This window comes from Protopterus annectens, chromosome 12.part0 (genome assembly GCF_019279795.1).
Source record: "Protopterus annectens isolate FY-2018-M chromosome 12.part0, PAN1.0, whole genome shotgun sequence".
Classification (NCBI taxonomy): Eukaryota; Metazoa; Chordata; order Ceratodontiformes; family Protopteridae; genus Protopterus; species Protopterus annectens.
The window spans coordinates 1,185,181,824-1,185,195,796 of NC_056746.1; the positions used below are offsets into that span (position 1 = coordinate 1,185,181,824).

The 13,973-nt window shown below is 38.3% G+C and overlaps 1 protein-coding gene across 2 annotated transcripts in view; it reads right to left on the minus strand.

Moving 5' to 3' along the window:
- The window catches only part of LOC122817075 (phospholipid transfer protein), a 257,047-nt gene that overhangs the window by 203,018 nt on the left and 40,056 nt on the right, over positions 1–13,973 (minus strand). For both annotated transcript variants that reach the window (XM_044090228.1, XM_044090227.1), the window contains exon 4: positions 2,159–2,287. In XM_044090228.1, coding sequence (XP_043946163.1) covers positions 2,159–2,287 — 129 coding nt within the window. The remainder of the gene's footprint in view (positions 1–2,158; positions 2,288–13,973) is intronic.

A 13,973-nucleotide genomic window follows, 5' to 3' on the forward strand; every position in this document is an offset into this window, starting at 1 on the left:
AGATGGAAACTAATCATATTAACAATTTACACAAGCAAATATATCACACCTTCCATACCCTGGACATTCATGCCACATAACATCCAGTGCCTTCCACAATAACATAATCTTAATGTATATCCCTTCAAGGAAGGAAAGTCGGTTCCTACTATATGTCTGAGGGTCCCAAAGCAGAAGGAAATTAAGTGCGACTAGAAGAAATATATATTAAATCCAAAACTGAGTTATCTTTAAGAATTGCTCCATCTCTGAAGTACAACAATCTTGTAGTTAGAATACACAAGTAATGGGAGCATGAGGGTACAGCCCTCCACATCAGGATGCAAGGGTACTTGCTCCCTGCAAAAAAATGCTTTTAATGTGCAACTGCAAACTTTGCATTTTGATGTTACAGCTATACAACCATGCTTAATGTTTTCAGTTTCAGGACTCACATTGTACAGACCTGAAATGCCAAAAGGGCTCCAAGGAAAGTAATCATCAGGCTGATCAGGTCTTCTCTACCCCACTATCTCTTTAATAAACTACTGCCAGTTCTGAATTTATGCCTCCAGAGCTGCAGATGAAACATCTGCTTCAAAGGCATCAGCACACTCATGACCTTCCATGATGTGAGGTGCATGAAACGATCAGCATCCCTCTATCTATCTTACACATATTGATGCACTGGCATTCCTGGAGGAAAAACACATGATGGCTATAGGATGTTGGACACTGAACAGTCTGTCCCATCAGTGATTACTCCCTTCAAAACTGATTTCTTACTAGATAGCAAGCATTCATGTGGACAAGCATGCAAGGTGCACCAGATACGCACCCTGTCCTCAGACTAATCAACGAAAAGGAAAAAAAAGACCTGCACCTTTTAACATATTCCCAGGCTGCACATTAGATTCATGACAGAAAATAGTCCAGTGGTGACATCAGCCCTAAAATATCAATTTACTGCAATTAATCAGAACACCTAGAAATAGTATAAAATGCATGTTTAGGAATGATTCATATTGGCCGATTTGCACAAAATTTGATAATTGTAAAAAAAAACAACACTTGTGGCTCAGGATTTTTCCTGTTGAAACGTTTATGTATTTTTAGTCATAAGTAAAGTGGCAGATACATTGCTAATTCTGACAGGGAATACTGACAAATACAAATTTTACTTCAGTGGATGGAATTTTGCTCCTTGACCCCCAACACTCCCTACTTTAATAGAGTTAACTTTCAGGTCACACTATTCACCCCCCAACAAAAAAATAAAAACTTTGTTCAGTGTGTCAAACTTCAGTGTGTTGACATGTTAAATGTTTCCTTTATTTTTCATATCACTAAGTCCCATTTCATTATTACGTTGTAGATGCCTACAAATTCTCTACAATCAAATGTTCTAATGACCAGTTTAGGAGAGAGCAAGTAAGGGGGGTCTATGGCATTAACTCACTGAACCTGCAAATAGCCTTAATTTGCATATTTGCCTCTACAAGTGGTGCTTACCAGAATGTCCCTCTTTTTGCACCCCCTCACCACACCCCGCTCCCCTTAAAAAAGGAAGGCAAGCTTTTATTTGTAAACTTTATGCTTTACACTAACAGCAAAATAAATATCCCCTCAGATTAAGAAAGCTAGTATTTTAAACCAAAGTAAGAACAAGGGGTTACCTTTGCCTGTTTTAGCCTGCTCCCTGAGTCTTGCAGTCAGTTCTGACCTTGCAAGTGAGTTGGTGACAACAACAAATCTATCAGTGCCAGGTCATATCTTGTTATCACAAGTGAGGACTTGTTTTTGCTAGCTACACAGCATTGCTGACACAAACAATTCTTCTTATGCCAACCATAATCTTCCTGCTACAAGATGAGCATCTACTGATTAACAGTAACGTTTAAGTCACTGCATAAGGTTAGCACAGAACTCTGTTTAGTTAAGATTTGTTAAACAGCTAAGTGTGTTACACTGGAACCTGTATTTCAGATACAACCTAGGAATATGCAAATGGTGTTTACTTTTAACACTCAGGGGTTTACTAGTCCCAGTAATACGCTGCTATGGACAGGCAGCAGCTTTATTCTTACTTTCTTGAGTTCTGCTGCTTGCATTGCATTGTTACTGCATGATGCTAAGAACACAAAAAATAATGTTAGTAGAGTTTTGATAGCTGCCTTACAAGAACCAATAATACAGCTTCCTCTGGAAATTCAGGCTGATAGAGGCATTTGCGACTTGGAAGGCCAGAATATCACTGGGCTCAAAATCAAGGTCAGACGACATTATCTGCAGTTGTGTGATCTTCACCCTGCAGAATAAGGAGAAATTAAAATGTCACGATTCATCAGAAAACTAAAACAGCAAAATACTAAGAAGTGAAGTGAGACATCCTTCAGCCAGTGACACAAATAAACAACAGCTCAAGAAATTCTGCCTCTGTATTAAATAACGTCATGTAATTACATCCACTGCAGAAGAAACTCAAAATGCTACATTTTAAATTTAATGACAGTTTCAGAATCTTTTAACCTAAACCAAAACCTTCTCACATGTAACTTTTCAATGTATTCATATCACATTTGAAGAAATATTTCTTATCTTTAATAAATAAAAATGTCCTCTCACAGAAATTATTTAAAAAGTGGCCCTGTATTTTCCATATGTGTTTCAGTCACATTTATTCTAAGACTATCTACTCACATATAGGTTCACAGTTTCATAGGTAGGTACTAGGCTATTGGCCCTAGGGCCTATATAAGTCTAGCCAAACAGTACCCTGGCTTTTGCCACCCAAGAAAATTATTTTCCTGTGACCCTGTCAAGAAGAGCCACAGAAGTGATCTCCGGGGTGAATTTCCTATCTCCCATCCAATCATCAAGATCTTCTGTATATATGTAAATGTCTATCTATATCTCTCTATATATGTATGGGGTGTGTGTGTGCATGTGTGTGTGTATAGGCACACACGTACACACACACACACACACACACACACGTACACACACACACACACACACACACACACACGTATCTTGCAAAGTGAGAGGAATAACTAGCTTGTTAAATCTTTATTTACTTTGTTTTAATTAATCATGCAAAACCTACTAGACACAGCTGCCTGTCTTTATGAATTAAATAATGGTTTACTTAACTAACTTTCTCATAGTCAGACAGTATAAGGAATGTTGTGGGAATAATACAGAAGTTAGATGGCTCTAGCTTATTTGTACCTTTAATCAGTAAGACAGAATATAAATAAATACAACAAATTACAATACTTTATTCTTAATTTGTTTACTGATTATGACCAGCTGGGAAAAGACAATTGGAAGTGGAGATCCTGGAACAATATTCAAAAATTGTAAGCACAGCATATTAATTCACAGTAAAGCATAAATCCTCAACACAAAAAAGTTCATACAGTATGAATATTACTTTCCCATTTCAACACTACATAATGAACTTGTCATAATAGAAAATTGTCATGAAATAAAGTGATGATTGGTACAATGTTAAATACAATGTTGAACACTATTAGCTTAAAATAAAAAAAAAAGTAGCATTAATACAAAAGGAATCATTTTAGATGTAATGCTACACTGCAATGAGCCTTAGAAAGTACAGTTGTGTAAGTTGCAGTTACCAATAGTAGATGTTCAGATTCCTCACTGCTGCAGTACTCTTTTGGTTATACGGGCTGTATCCTACCTAGGATATAACAAAGGGTCAGCTTCAAAAAGCTCTGACTCCTTCCCAAACCACAATTCTGACTGCTGATTGGACAACACAGAAGAAAGAAATTAGGAATCACAACAAAGAAATTTTCAGGATTTTGATATAAAGAGTAACAGACAACTTTATATCCCAACTATTAACTATATACAGAAGTAGGCGTATAATGGGTGAGTGCAGCTACTGCAGCAGTGAGGAACGTGAGCATTTACTTTATGGTAGGTGCAGGTTGCACAACTGTATTATGTTCACCATTCTCACTGCTGCTGTGATAGCCTTTTTGCCATATGGGCTGATTACCAAAGCCTATCCAAACTGGTAGGAGGAAGGCTAAGAATCCAGGAACCTTGGAGAATGGTCCAAGCAAAGGCAGTCCTGGACCTAAAAAGAAATCCAGTTTGTAATGTTTTGTAAAATTATGTACAGGGGACCACAATGCAGTCTCTTGGTTGCTTCTAGAGTCCACCCCTTTCCAATGTGTCATCATAGATGCCAAGCCTCTAGTAGAATGTGCCTTTATACTTCCTGGAACTGATTTACCATGGTGGGCGTACTAAAAGGCAATAACTGAGGGCAATGACCTTGAAATAGACTGTTTTGACATGTGTTGTCCTTTCTTTGTCATATCATATGAAATAAATAGCAAATCTGCTGTTCTGAGGAACTTAGTTCTGTCACGATAGTTATATGAACTGCCCATGCATATCCGGAGTATGTAGAATCCTTTCTCCATTGTTCTGAGGGTCTGAATAGATCACCGGGAGACTGATGGCTTGATTCAAAGTAAACTCTGAAACAACTCCTGGCATTAATTCATAGGTTCATAGGTTGGTACTAGGCTATCAGCCCTAGGGCCTATACAAGCCTAGCCATAACAATTCCCTGGCTATTTCTTCCCACATTATTTACTTTCCTGGACCCCTGTCTAGCAGGGCGACTGATGTGGTAATAGGTTTGCTCTCAATGTGACACTATCCCTATAGAAGAACAGACAGTGTTCACCCGAATGAGAGCTAGCAATTCAGATGCTCTTTTTTTCAGATGTCAGGACAATATAAAGAACAGTCTTCCCAGTAACAAACCTCAAATCAGCCTGATGAGCTGGTCCAAAAGGAAATATAATTAACCCTTTTCAGCAAGATTCCTGGAAGGGTTTTTTTATGAGATCTAATATGTAAACCCCTCTGTAAAAAATGGTTTTACCAGAAATGGAGAAAAAAAGGATGATCCATGGGGAGACATGCTGAAATGAGAGTAAGATGCATCTTGACAGAGGAGTAAGACAGGCCAAAGGAAAGTAACTCACAAAAGTATTTCAGAACCAGTGACACATAATCCCTCATAGGGCACTGGTTATTGGCTAGGCACCAACTATAAAATCTTTTCCACTTACCAATATATGACTTTCTAGTAGCAGGTTCTCTTGCCTCCTTTAGCACCTGCTGAACGTCCTCATGAAAGAGGTACATAAAAGGAATCAAAATCGAATCATCCAGGCAGTTAATTGAAGTTGTTTGAGACAGGCTTTGTATCGAACTCCCCCTGGCTTGTGTGAGTAGGTCCAGTCTATGAGAAAGCTTGTGGTTACTGCCCTTGGTCAATTCCATAAAAAGGGGAAACCAATGTTGCCTGGGACAAAAGGGAGTCCTTCTGAATTTTCAGAGTTACCCTCTGGGCTGGAGTGCGGGGAGTGCCTTCTGTGTGGAGTCTGCATGTCCTCCCCGCGGTTTGTTGAAAGACATGCATAAAGGGTGTGCCTTCGTTGAAGGTTGGATGTTGAGCTGGCACGTCAGCATTTGTGAAAATCTACTGCCAATCATTAGCGGACCGGAGTTCCGCTGTGGCCACCCCTAAACGGGAAAAGCCGAAAGACAACAATGACAACCCTAGTATTAGTAATAAGGTTGGAAATGCATAAAGGCGCATTCCTGACCACAGGAATAAAAATGCATGTTTTTTTTCAGGCTTCCCTGGAAGGAGCCATGGAGAAGAACTTGTTCAGTTGTCTGTTTTGAAAGGAGGCAAACAGAACTATTTGATGTGTTCCCTACAACTGGATCAAGTCCTGGAAAACCCTTTTGTTCAAATTCCATTTGTGAGGGTCTGTCCTAGTCCTGCTCAGCTTGTCAGTCTATATTTTGTTCTGATGGAATGTAGGATGCTTGGAGGGTTGTTACCTGCCAAGCTATTATAGCCAGCCTGCACAGAGGAACTTGTGCCCTCATATTTGTTTATGTACCACATCACTAGGGTGTTGTCTGTAATCACCTGAAAAGGTGCTGGGGTCCATAGGTGATGAAGAGATTTTATGGCATGGATCACAGTCAACATCTCTTAAACATTTGTGTTTTGGTCTGAGGAGTTTCATAGGCCTTGCACCTTTAACCTCATAGAAACTGCTCCCCAAGCAAAATCTGAGTCATCTGTAGTTTCAGATTGACTGGGAATCTGAGGGGAAAAGGGGAGACCAGGATTTAGAACAATTTGTTGTCTCTACCAGTGTAATTCCTTTTTTTTTTTTTTTTTTTTTTAACAAAGCCTAAAATTGGAATTTGAAATTCAAGAGGATGAGGATTTGAGGTCCATGTGTTTTTTTACAAACCACTGAATTTTTCTCATGTGCAGCCTGGCAAGTAGAACCACAAGAATCTCAGAGGCCATGAACCTCAGAATTCTAAGACGTTCTCTTTCAGAAGTCTGAGCCTGTTTAGAGAAGTTCAGGAAAGTTTCAAGATAAAAATCCCCCTTTTCCTGTGTAAGAGAAGCATTTCATTAAAAAGTGTCTATAAGCCAGGCCAGAAACACAATCATGTGTATCAGAGTCAACAATGATTTTTGTACATCTATCTGGAATCCCATATTGGAAAGAAGAGATCAAACCTATGCTAAGGACTCTTGACTCTGGAATGATAACTAAGTCATCTAAAGAAGAAAATATGTGAATGCCATTCAGTCTGCAGTGAGCTATGACTGTAGCCAGACACTTTGTAAACATCATTGGTGCTGTAGATAGTCCAAAGGGTAATGCAAAGAACTGACAATGCAACCCAGACAGAGAGAGTCTGAGAAATTTCTTGAAGCCTGTGGCTATTGGAATGTCATGATAAGTATCTTGCAGATCCAATGTTACCATGACCCCAAGGGAGGCATGAGGGGTATCAGTGTTTGAAGGGTCAGTTGTTTCGTAGGTACCAGAAACATTCTGGAATAGAAGCCTTTGCCCCCTTTATCTAACAACACTAGTTTAATGACTCCTAGTCTGAGTACATGATGAAGGACATAAGGGAAAAAAAACTCTGGCTCAAAGGATGGAGAGGAATTCCCCTGAAAGGAGGTGTTTGTATCCAGTGTGAAATGTAACCCCCTCCCCGAACCACTCTGTGCACCAAAGAGTCTGAAATAATGTGTTGACAAAGGAGAATGTAAAGAACTGGTGTCTGGGATAGATGTTGAGAGACAGTGGCAGGAGGGGTGGGTTTGGGGACAGAATGCTGACATAGTCATCCTTAAGTATTAGACTGTCCCTTTTTGGAAAGGATACTTGTTTCTTTTTTGTTCCTCTCTTGCCATCTCTTTTTTGTTCCTCATTTGCTTTGTATTGGCAGGGATAGCTTGTTTTGTTTCTTATAAGGACTAGAGTATTTGGGAGATTTGTAAAGTGGGGCTTGAAAAATCTCAGACATTCACTGAATCAACTTCCCTAGTTCACCAAATTAAGGACCTGCAGAAGAGTCAAACAAAACCTTATCTAGTTCAGAATTCAAAATTTCAAACTTTACTTCATTAGCAAACGTTTAGTTACACGCCCAGGAATATCTCCTCAACAACTGTAGGTGTAATAGTGGCCCTAGACACGGTATCTGCACAGTCGTACATACTCTTTATTTTGTTACAGTAAGTTTTCATGGTAAGTTTTGTCTTTTGTTTAATATAATAGCAGCATGATATGGCAGTTGCATTTCCTGTGAAAAGACTGCCATTATATACTATGAAATACTGTACAACATTTCAGTTAGCCCATTCTAACTTACGCTTAACAATACAGTTAATACTGTTATTGCTTAATCAACAGTTGCAGCTTTTAAGTGGTCAGATATTATTGCTGCTTTAACATGTCAGACATTCCTACGTTTAATTTCAGAAGGAATTAACTGTTCAAAGTGTAAGTGATACCACAGTCTAGATACCAGCTGACCCTGCTACAGCCCAGCAATTTCTGTTAGAAGATTCACCTAAAGGGAAGCCATTGCTTAACATTTCTATATGTGTTTCATCTGTCATTATTTCATTATATATATATTTTTACTTTATTTAGATTATGAGTTTGGAAGTGATATTTATACACAGTCAGAACATATAATAGTCTTGTTGCTCTTCTTTTGGCTTTTCCCAGTTAGGGGTCGCCACAGCGGAACTCTGGTCCACTAATGAATGGCAGTAAATTTTTACAGTGCCGAGGTGGCAGCCCGACGCCCAACCTTCAACGAAGGCACGCCCATTCATGCATGTCTTTCGAACACCACTCAACTGCGGAGAGGACATGCAGACTCCACACAGAAGGTGCTCCAGCCGAGAATCGAACGGGAGAACCTCTTGCTGTGAGGCGACAACGTTACCACTGCACCACCGCGGCTTAGAACATATAATAGTCTACTACACAATATTCATTTATTGAACAGATAGATTATTTTGTGATTTTTACAACAGGTACTTTTTGCATTGCTTATCATCATGATTGCTTACATAAATGTCTTGTGAAATGTGAGAGGTCTCTCAAATGTGGTGAAGAGTACTATTGTATTTGCATAAATAAAGAAGTTTAAATCTAATTTTCTTTTATTGCAGGAGGCATATTTGGAGGATCTTGGACACATAAAGCTGTATGTTTTGTGAAGAGAAAGTTTCTCCTCATACCCTACAGACAGAAGGATAGGAGTAGCAACTTTGATTTAGATGGGCAATCCTTCCAAACTGCTTGAGCAGAGTGGGGCTTTAACATTGTTAGTTTATATGTTCCTCCTGGAACTGTTCAAAGTGACTTGGATAGGATTTTAAGGGAATAGTTATCTTTTCAAAAGGAAATAGGGGGTTAGGGAGGGGGACTGGAACAGAATTTTTGCTATAGATGAAGTGCACTCTGGTCTTTACACACTTATGATACCCCTGTTGGGAATTTTTTAGTAGCTATAGACCTGCATTAGAGAAGATAAGATATACTCACAGAAATTACTGAAATTGCCAGAAAATATTTATACATTTTTATTTGTTCCACATTTTTCTAGAAAAGATAAGCTATTGATTACTTAGCAGCATGGTTTTCTTGTGGAATCCCTGAATGTCTTTCAAGTTACTGTATCTGATCATGATTCTTTAGTTGTTAGACTCCACATGGTGAGAAAACCACTTCATAAGTATTGGAAACTAAATATATTTTTCTACAAGGAGGCAGAGGTTATGACCCACGCAGATAAAGTTTATGAAGGATGGGAAGGTCTTGTATGTTGTGATGCATCTATATACCCTGAGAGGAGACTTTGGTAAACTTTTTAAAGGACCACACTGGGGTTGCCTTTCAAAATGTGAGGCACAAATTAAAAAAAAAACATCAGTAAGGGCTTATAAAGAAACAAGATAAGTCAAATTGTTATATACAGGATTCTCAACAACATGTCAGACCTTAAAGAGAAAAGCAACAAATTGTTGCAAAATAAGGAAGGTCAACCCAAGAGGATGGGGAGTGTGAAGTAGCTTCTTCAAATCAGTAATTCATAGGTGTACATATACTGATTTAAACAACATTGGACAAGATGGTTAACAAGGTAAGGGTTCTAATTGCAGGGAATGTTACTGTCACTCCAAAGGAACATTTACAACACTTCCTGAATTTCTAGTCTCAGTTATATAATAATAAGGTAATTAATTGGAATCAGGAGCCTGAGATTCCTGAGAACTTACCTTGATGCTCCCTAAATTATATCAAACTCAGGCTTCCAATTTAACTGCAGAAATCATCTCTGAACAAGTAGAACTTGTCCTAAAGAAAAAAAGTAGAGATAAATCACCAGGGCCTGATGGTTTGCCTTTGGAAGTTTATGTTTAAATGAAAACATATTTATTTCACTAACTTTTACCCATTTAGCCAATTATGTTCTCTCTCCTGGTAATGTTCTCCTTTCATGAAAACAAGCAATTATATATATTGCATTAAAACAACAGAAAGACCCTTTACAAGTAGAGTCTTACAGACCCTTTTCCATTTAAAACCACAACTATAAACTAGTCATGGCAAAATTAATGAAGAGTTGCAAATATCTCCCGGTGTTGGTACATTTAGATCAAACATGTTTTATCCTAGAATGCACTATATTTGGCAATTTATTAATTAATTATTTATGGGGCTGTCTGCTCTCTCTGTTCCTATTTTTTATATTTGGCGCTTTTAGCTGTTAAACTTAGAGCTTATTCACTTGGTATGTTACACATAATCAACAGTATAAGATTCCTCTCTCTCGCTCTCTTTATCTTGACTTGACTCTATACCTACTCAGTCATGAAACTGATTTCTGTTTATTGTTCTGGCATCTTTACAGTTTTGATTACTTCTATATTATAAGATTAATGTCTAGGTTAACTATATCCAGCCCTAGCTCTGATTGAGGAGCTTTCTTGTTTGGATGAACCTTGGTCAAATTATTTACTTAGAAGTGCAACTAACTATCACTTAAGCTTTGTGAATAGATTGCTTAAAATGTTAGCGACTCGGGTCCAGGTAAGAGATGGATGAGTTGGAAAGGTGTCTGGGGCCAAAAGAGCCAAATATCCTTTGTCTTCAGGTGAATGAGCTGTATTCTTCTTGCAATATGAGGTGTCACCCAGACAATCACAGGAAAGATACAAAAAATGATTCACAAGAATTCAACAGAAGACGGCCTGTAAACAAACCTTTCAAGCAGAAATAGTCATAAGGAAATCAACTTCCATGGCTGAAGCATGGCCATGTCCTCCATGTTCAGTACAACTGTTATTGCCCAGTCTCTCTGTTCCTGAAGGATACCACATGACAGAGGGTGCAATCTAAGGTGGAAGGATAAAGACAAGCAATAGGGTTTTGAATGGATGCTACAGCAAGACAGCTATGTTTAGGTATTTCTTTACTGAAAAGGTGATGAAAGTATAAAACAAATAATCTCATAAGGTGGTATACTACTCTTTCATGACAGAACATTTGGGATAGGCTAACAGGAACAAAGACAGAGGAGAGTCGGAGAAAAAGAGCTGGAAAGTGTGAAGCATCAGTGACACCATGTACACACTAAAAGAAATGAAAAAAAATGGCCAACAATAGAATTATAGCAAGAAAAATACATGCTTGGCTAATTAACATAACAGCAATATAATATTGTTACCAAATGTGAAGATTGCTTCTTGAGGAATATACTTGCACATTTTCCCTCCTTTGAATACACACACAGTAGTATATGGATGTGGTGGATATGATCCATGGCAATATTTACATAATGATTTCCTTAGTTGCTGCATCTAATTTTGTGTACAATCTCATTTTTCAAACTGTTAATGTTTACTGACCTAACATGCCTTGTCTTATCTGTTCCCATACTTTTTGCTTTGATCTTCAATACAGCTAACCCAGCAAAATCAAGCAGAACCTCTAATGATTATTTTTATTTTGTACACCTTCCGTTACAACATACTCTGACATGTTCTTCTAAATGTTCTGTGCATTAATGTCTTGATTAACATCAACAACAGTACAGCTTCTTGCAAGATTTCTTAAACTTTGCATAATATGTATCCTGCCTTCATTTGGCTGTGGATCAGTCTTTCGGATCTTATATATCTCAAATCATATTTTGTAATGTATTTCATATTCTTATAAGCTTTTCTAGATTGTTTGAGCAGGTACCTGTAGTACCAGGTATGTTTCATAGTGGTTGTATAAATTTTCTCTTGCCATCTACAACTCTTGGTTTAGTTGACATGCTTTCATAAAATGATGCAAACATTTGTTTCTGTAACAACAAGCCTGAATCTTGTCTTTGTCTTTGCATTCTTTTAATTATTTTTGCTCCAATCTCCCTTTCTAACCATCAAGCTTTTCCTCTAATAAGAGATCAATGGCTCACTCATTCCTTGGGAGGGAGGGGTAATGGACCAGGAGAAAAACTGTCATCCACAAAAATGAGCAGGGTTTTGCTTGAGACTTTGTTCTTCACTGTACATGCCCAGAAACCTGTTCAGGGTAGGGCATGCAATGGGCATCAGTGAGGGTATGTCATTCACTTTCACAAGTGATGCAACCCCTGAAGACCGCCTGACCTCCCTTGAAGCCAATGCTCCTGCGTGGTCTGCAAATAACAACAGGGACTATCTATGCATTTTATGCCTAAATGTGAACAAAACGAACAACCTCCTCACCCACAAAATGAAATCATCCAAAAACAGCTTGCAATACCAGAAACCAACTCAGACAGAGGGTATTGTAAGTACTTTTCATCCTTTAAGCCAATAACTTCATCAGAAACAAATACCCCACAAAAACCACCACTATATATACTATAAACAATCAATAAGTGTAAAAGAGCAATTATTCAGATCACTTGACAATTAATTAATACAGGTCTTAAAGTGAGCCATCATAAAAAAACTTTTTTCATAAATTTAAATGTTTAAATAACTGTAAAAACACATAAAAAATGAATAAAATAGATACAATAAATAATCTGTGTCTTAAATAATTCACTATTTATTTCATAACCTCAGCATTTGAAGAAAGCACTTTATATTTACTGTCTCATTCAGACCTGTAAACTGAGCAGCACCCAAATAAATTTGCTATCTACTTTCCTTACATTCGAGTGCTGTCTTGAAATCTCCACAGAATATACCTGGAGAAACGTGCTCTACCACAAAAAATGAAAACTTTTTATAATTTGCACAATTAGCTGCATGCCTAGCTAGGGCATTATTAAAATCCCTGTTCCTAATGTTGTTTGTCTTTTGGCTTTTCCCGGTAATGGGGTGCCACAACGAAACTCCGGTCCGCTAATGACTGGCAGTAGATTTTTACGAAACGCTGTGGTGCCAGCTCGACATCCAACCTTCAATGAAGGCACACCCATTTACGCAAGCATGTCTTTCGAATGCTACCCAACTGCAGGGAGGACATGCAGACTCCACACAGAAGACACTCCCAAGCCCAGCCGAGAATCGAACGGGAGAACCTCTTGCTGTGAGGTAACAACGCTACCGCCATACCACCGCAGCATACAAAATCCCTGTTCCTAATAGTTATTCTAATTCTTCTATTCTAATTCTAAGTTATCGTAATATTTATTTGGGTGCTGATCAGTTTCCAGGTCTGAATGAGACAATAAATATAAAGTGCTTTCTGCAAATTCTGAGGTTATGAAATAAATAGTGAAGTATTTAAAACACAGATTATTTATTGTATCTATTTTATTAATTTTTTATTTGTTTTTACAGTTATTTATAGGTTCATAGGTTCATACTAGGCTATCTGCCCTAGGGCATTTATAACCCTAGCCAGAGTGTGTTTGGCTTTCTCCACCCATTTTAAATTAATTTTGCTATGCCCTTTTTCGAGGTTAGTATACTGTGCCTCTGTCTAACAGTGACACAGAAGTGATACCCAGGGTAAACCTACAATCTCCCATCCACTCATCAAGATTCCTCTTGAAGAGAGTCAATGAGGGACTCTGCCTAACCTGGACTGGGATTTTATTCCAGAGTGAAGGGAGCCTCTGGGTTATAAATCAGTCCCTCCAGCATGTCCTATTTATTTCAGTGCTGAGGTTCAAGTCTCCTGAGCGCGTAGCTCGATGGAATTTGGATTTTCTGAGGTGCAGCATGTCCATTAATTCCGGGTTGGACATGGCTTTATACGTCAGGCACAGATCGCCTCTGAGCAGGCGGTATGCCACTGAGTAGAGCTGTAGTTTCTTTAACCGGGCAGCATATGGCATCTGTTTGAGCCCTTTGATCCTCTTGGTGAGGTACTTTTGGGGTCTTTCCAGTTGCTGCAGGTGTCTGGTAAGGTACATCCCAAAAGGGGCATTGTACTCAATTATGGGCCTGATGAGGGATGAGTAAAGAGGCACATTTAAACATTTAAATTTATGAAAAAAGTTTTTTTATGATGGTTCACTTTAAAACCTGCATTAATTAATTGTCAAGTGATCTGAATAAGGGATCTTTTACACTTGTTGATTGTTTAGTATAT